This window comes from Lissotriton vulgaris, chromosome 5 (assembly GCF_964263255.1).
Source record: "Lissotriton vulgaris chromosome 5, aLisVul1.2, whole genome shotgun sequence".
NCBI classification, from domain to species: Eukaryota; Metazoa; Chordata; class Amphibia; order Caudata; family Salamandridae; genus Lissotriton; species Lissotriton vulgaris.
Window position 1 is genome coordinate 1,466,092,007 of NC_141693.1, and position 6,000 is coordinate 1,466,098,006.

Below are 6,000 nucleotides of genomic sequence, written 5' to 3' on the forward strand. Positions count from 1 at the left end.
AATGCTGTGAAAACAGATGATGATGCATTTGGAATCTTAATCGGGTCGCACATTTGCCTGTTTGCGATCCGGGTGATGTTCAGATGTTTTCTGTTTCCACTGGGGGATGTGTTTCTAATTCTGATGCAAGGATAACTGTCTCGCGCAGGAGTAACAGAGTTACTAGAGCTTCTGTTTATCTTAAGGATTTTGTATAACAATATGTTTCTAGTAATATTTACTTTCTTAGGGATGTTCAAATTTATCATTCATATAGAAAGGGAGATATGTGATGTACTTAGATTCTGTCCATGTTGTTCTAACATGGAATCCTGGATCTAAACAATTCTAGAATTTGTCAGTTGATGTGGACCTAGTGATGGCTGAGGTTGTGCAATAAAGCCTCTTGATTTATTATCATATTTGCTTCAGATGTCACCTTATTACACTGGGGAACTGGGTTCGAGTCTCGGCAACGACGCTCAATATCCTGTGATTCTGGGCAAATCACTTAATCTCCCCATGCCTATCAAAAATGATTGTGTCCTCATGTAACGAAACTGGTGCTCATGTAAAGCTCTGTGATACCCAATGTCCCGTGTCTAGTTCGCGCTATATAAAACTCTACAAAAATAAAATAAAAAATAGGTCAAATTCTGAGCTAGTTTGAAGCATGCCACAATGCCTACCTCATTATGGTACCAGTAACAGCTTCTCCTTTCCTCCGGCTTGGAGACTGTGTCCTATCCTCCTGAAAAACTAGCTTCCCACCTCTTATTGAATTCTTCCTCCTTTGCTTGTATAAGGGCCACCTTCAATTAAAAAATTGTATTTGGGTATACAGCCTTTGTGGGTTTGTTTTGTCCATTACTTCATCCCTACACCAACCTTCCCTTGCATGTATTAATGATACCACCCCCTTGGTGAATGCCAGATGTATCTGGCCTGAGTTAGGTGACCTGTGCACCAATAACACAAAAACTTTATGCATGTTTAGTGCTCCAGAGAGTCTTTTTCCTCAGGTGATTGACATCATGTTTAATCCATGTATAATGATGTAGCAATGGTTTTCAGAAAAGAAGGTTAATGAATAATCTACTCTTCTTGGTTTTAGAGTCGTCGGACTTTGCCTTTACCATCACCATGCTGCTGGCCAGCTTGAGCAGCTGCTGCAACCCCTGGATCTACATGTTCTTCAGCGGACGTGTGCTGCAGGATGTCCTCGGCAACGTCTCATGCTGCCGGTCCTCACGCCGCAGCCTCAGAAGACAGAACTCAAACGGCAGCCTATCCAGCCGCAGGGTCACCATCCTAACACGGATCCACCAGCAGACCATCAACAGCAATGTCAGGCACATGCAGAGCGAGAGCCTTAAGGACTTCTACCCGCCTGAGGAAGAGACCGTGATGGTGTCAGGAGTCCTGTAGGGAGCTCAGTCTGACCTCTGGGTGGAACTGGGATGCCTTGGTGAGATTTGCATGTAGGTGCCTGGATGTGTGGACTGACTAAATAACAAACTCTTGGCACCCTTCAAATCTCTGCAACTGAATGTTCCACATTGTGTGGGAGTAAGAAAACGGCAATTTATTGTTTTTGTGATATTATTCGGCATTTCAAGAATTCATTTTATAGTGCAGGTACAGTGTTGTTGAAGTGGCTCTTATTTTTCTTTCATTGCAAATAAATATATGAAACAGCACATGTAGAGGGATTATTCATATGGAAAAGTTAGTCTTCAATGAAGCAGAGAACAACTTGAGATGTAATATGGACTTGACAGCATAGGAAGGAGTGACGTGCACCAGGAGTGATGCATTTGGAAAGTTGGAAACAAAGTCTTAAGGCAGGCGCACCACATATTTTGAGGACCTAAGGCAGTTACTCACTATCTTTTGGTGAATCTACTTAGTTTGCCTTAAACTGCTTATTAACCTTTGGATTTGTCAGTGAAAAAATATATACATTTAGAAGAGGCCATTTATACTTACTTGTATATAGTAATCTGCAGAAAGTTGTGGTGCTAAATATTCTCCATATGATATTATGGAAGAATGATATTTTATCACGCAGTATTTTGATATACATCCCTCTTCACACTGGGCATTTCTGTAGCCAACCAGTGTTTCTTCAACAAATGCCTACCAGTGTTTACATATAGACATACATTAACGATTTATGCCTTGAGTGGAGAAATGGAGACTTATAACTCATTGTAGACCTCAGTGAAAGAAGCAACATTTCAAAACAGCATCTGTTTGTGTTCGCCTAACAAGATGATGATCGAAACAAACCCATAGATAATTGCTAGTGTAATGAAACCGAGTGACCTTCAAATGGACAAACCCAGATGATTTGGTCTGTATAGGAAATGGTAAATGCTTCATTCAGTGGAGGCTCGCACAGGTAAGAGCTGTGGGGTGGTGGGGAGGATAAAACCGCATACTTCGCCCTCGCTGCATCGCCGACTCAGCGATACAGTGGTTTAATTTATTTATTTAACATTACTTAGCCCGTCATCTGTCGAATTCCACCACCCCCTTACTCCCGCCTCACCGCTCTTAACTGCGAGCTGCTACTGGCATCATTGGCAAATTAATCGACAATGGGGTTTTGTGCTGCAAAATTTTGTCACGTTTCTCGAAATCTGAGGCCTTTCTACTGACACCTAACTCTAAAACAAACTCCAAGTCCACTGATGGGCTGGTTAAGATTCTACAGGACTGTGAAGCGTATTTGTGTGTACGAAAGGAGGAACACATTAATAGTTAATTTTCGTGCATTATTAAGTAGAATTCTTATGTAATGTGCTAAAACATAGGTCTCCTCACTCTGAGTTGCATGTATTGCTAAATGTTCTCTAGTGTAGGTTCTCTCTCTAGGGCATAGACATGTGTACACATACATATGCAAAGTTGGCCAGAGTATAACGCCCGTTCTGCATAGAGGCCTAGGGCACCGCGCTGAAATGAATGGACACAGACACAGGGGAGGCTCTGGTCGGACCGGAAGTCGCGAGCGACCTCCAACCATTTATTTATAACCTTCAGGCCACGCCTGGCCTGAAGGTGCAACAAAGTACAGAAGTGGTTCCGGGGCTCAGCCGAGACCCTCGGACCACTAGAACGTTACATCCCTTCCCAAGTTAGTTCTTGTCTCTCAAACTTCAGAGTCGCTCACGAGTAGCACACAAAATCGGCCAGTTTCTGACTGCGCTTGGGGTTTGGCCTGAGATGGTACATGTTTCTTCCTCTCGCTGGGGTTGCCACTCGCATCGGGGATTGTGCTGGTGGTACTGCAGCCGGTGGTGTCGTTTCCCCTTCATGTAGTGCCTCCTGGGTGTGATCCTCGCATCTATCAGTAGGCCTACTGTCAGTGTGGTTTTCGAGGCCTCTTTCAGCTTCTGCTGACTCTGCGGGGATCTGTTTAAACCAGGACACATTGCGAGTCAGCTCTCTCCATTCCTGTGCGCAGTGATTGCGGTGCCCTTTGTGGTTTTGATGACCCACGGTTCGGGCTCATACGGTGTTCTGAACTTGCCACCTGGTCGTCGGGTTCTCAGCAACACAGTGCCTCCTGGTGCTAGGATTCGACTACGTGTTTTCCTCTTATTGTTCGCTCTGTCGTTGTTCACCCTCCTCCTCCTTTGGGTCTCAGTGGGCTTGTACGGCTCTGCTGTCCAACCCTCGGCCATCGGGAGACTGTCTTGTCGATTTCCTGCGAACATCAGTGACCACGGTGTTCTTTGTGTTGAGCTGTGGGGCGTACTCCTGTATTCTCCAAGGAATTGTTGCAACGCCTTCTCTGGGTCACTTTCCTCTATTCTGGCTATTCTCAGCACTTTGTTAATGGTCCGCATGAATCTCTCAGCCTCACCATTGGCTTGCGGCCACTGCGGTGTTATGCGATGATGTTTGATTCCTAGTGCACTCAAAAAGTCATGAAATTCCCCTCCCTGAAATGGGGGCCCATTGTCTGTTTTGAGTATTTGGGGGCGGCCAAACATGGCAAACACTTTGTCCAGAATGGGCTGGACATTCCTGAAACTGGTGGATTCTGCTAGCTCCACAATAGGATACTTAGAAAATGAGTCTATGAGCACAACTGTCGTACGCCCATCAGGGAAACTCCCAAAGTCCATGCTAACCCAGGACCAAGGTGTTGGAGCATGTTCCTCGGTGATAATGGGTGCTGGAGCTTCATGATTGCTGGTGAGTTGGCATGCTCAGCAATTTTTTACTAAAGTGTCGATACTGACGTCCATCTCTGGGAACCACACCTTTTCCCTCATTCGACTTTTCATCCGCCGTATCCCTTGGTGCCCCGCATGTGCCAATGTGGTGGCGTGCTCTTGCAGACTTAGGGGTATCACTATTCGGCGTCCTCTGAGGATCACTCCATTTTCGGCCATACTTAGCTCGTTGTGGATTTTCCATATGTGGCCTATTCTGGTGCGATCTGCTTCTGACCAGTCATGGTTGTCTTTCAAAAATCCCTGCTATGTCCCAGTTTGGATGGTGTTTGTTACTTTCTGTAGCACCTTGTCTTGACGATAATGCTCTATTATCAATGGGACTGACATGGCTTGAGGGCACGCACTCTGTGCCAGAAGGTTGATTTCTTCCTCAAACAGAGCTTCTTGTTCTTCCGACTCTACGTTTTCTGCCGCCGGATGGCGGGATAGGAAGTCTGCTGGATTTTTTTCGCCTGACCGGTAGATAAGGTCCATGTGGTACTGTTGTATTTGGATTGCCCACCTTTCTATTCTGGGAGGTGGATGTGGAGCCGTTCCTCTGAACAGGGGTATTAGTGGCTGATGGTCGGTGACTAGTCGGAATGGGCACCCGGCTACATATAAATGGAAATGGTTACAGGCCCATTTTACTGCTAGCGCCTCTCTCTCGATTTGTGAGTATCGAGCCTCGGTGGCTGTTAGCGCTTTGCTGGCGATTGCTAGAGGTGTCCATACTCCCGGCTCTGCTTCTTGTGTGAGTAGTGCTCCAAGCCCCACCGGGCTGGCATCGACTAGGATCTCAGTTTTTCTGGCTGTGTCAAAGTATGCAAGAGTCGTGGTGTCTAACAGCGCTGCCTTGATCTTTGCGAATGCTTGCTCCTCTTCGGAATCCCATTTCCACCGTGCATCCTTTTTTGTTAGGGCACGGAGTGGCTCTGCGATTGTTGCCAGGCCAGGAATAAAACGTGCACAGTACTGTGCCATCCCTAGGAAGCTCCTCACCTCTTACGCCGTTGACGGGGCTGGCGCATGCTTGATGGCATGTGATTTGCGTGGATCTACCTTCACTCCATTGCTATCGAAGATGTATCCAAAAAATTCCACTGTCTTGAGGAAAATTAAATTTTGGTCATGATGTGTTCCCTAGCGCGTACCCCACCGACTCCATGTACCAGCTTAAAGTGCATGTAACTTCCCTCCTGTGCCAGCTATGAAGACGCAAATACATTTGCGTCCACCGTTAACATGTCCTCTTTCAGATCCACCATGAATGGATTATATAGTCCGTTCCTAAGTATGCTATGCCACCGTCTCTTTGTAGTACACTTTTCATGTATTCCTGCTCTAGCAAGAGTAGGCCCTGAATTCCTGCCATCTGAACCTCTTTTGTGGCTCCTGACTCTGCCCAGGCTACCTCTGTACCCGTGAACTCTGTCCTACTTTCAGCGCGGCCCCTCGCGCTCAGCTCAAGCCTGCTTTCTGCCAAGACTGACTATAACCTTCGAGTTATCTGTTCCGCTCCCCGAGAATACATTCCTGCCTACTAGATCCTGTAAACATCCTCTCCAGCTGCAGAGCCAAAGGGCCGACCTGTCTTAATGCAAGTAATTCATAGCCTCCGTTGCCATGCTTCCATGGAAGGCCCCGTGCCCCCACGCTTTACATGTAGACACTTAGGCGCTTATACACGCATCCACAGTTAGCATAGAACAGCTTCTGCCCTAGAGACCTTTCCGCCCAGATAGTATAGTTCCTAAACATCAGATATCAGATATGATAGAGGTACAAG

The 6,000-nt window shown here is 46.3% G+C and overlaps 1 protein-coding gene across 1 annotated transcript in view; it reads left to right on the plus strand.

Moving 5' to 3' along the window:
* AVPR1B (arginine vasopressin receptor 1B) overlaps positions 1–1,605 on the plus strand; it is a 91,134-nt gene extending 89,529 nt beyond the window's left edge. Inside the window, exon 2 of the mRNA XM_086920375.1 lies at positions 1,094–1,605. Coding sequence (XP_086776501.1) covers positions 1,094–1,407 — 314 coding nt within the window. The 3' untranslated portion in view covers positions 1,408–1,605. The remainder of the gene's footprint in view (positions 1–1,093) is intronic.
* Positions 1,606–6,000: the final 4,395 nt, after the last annotated feature.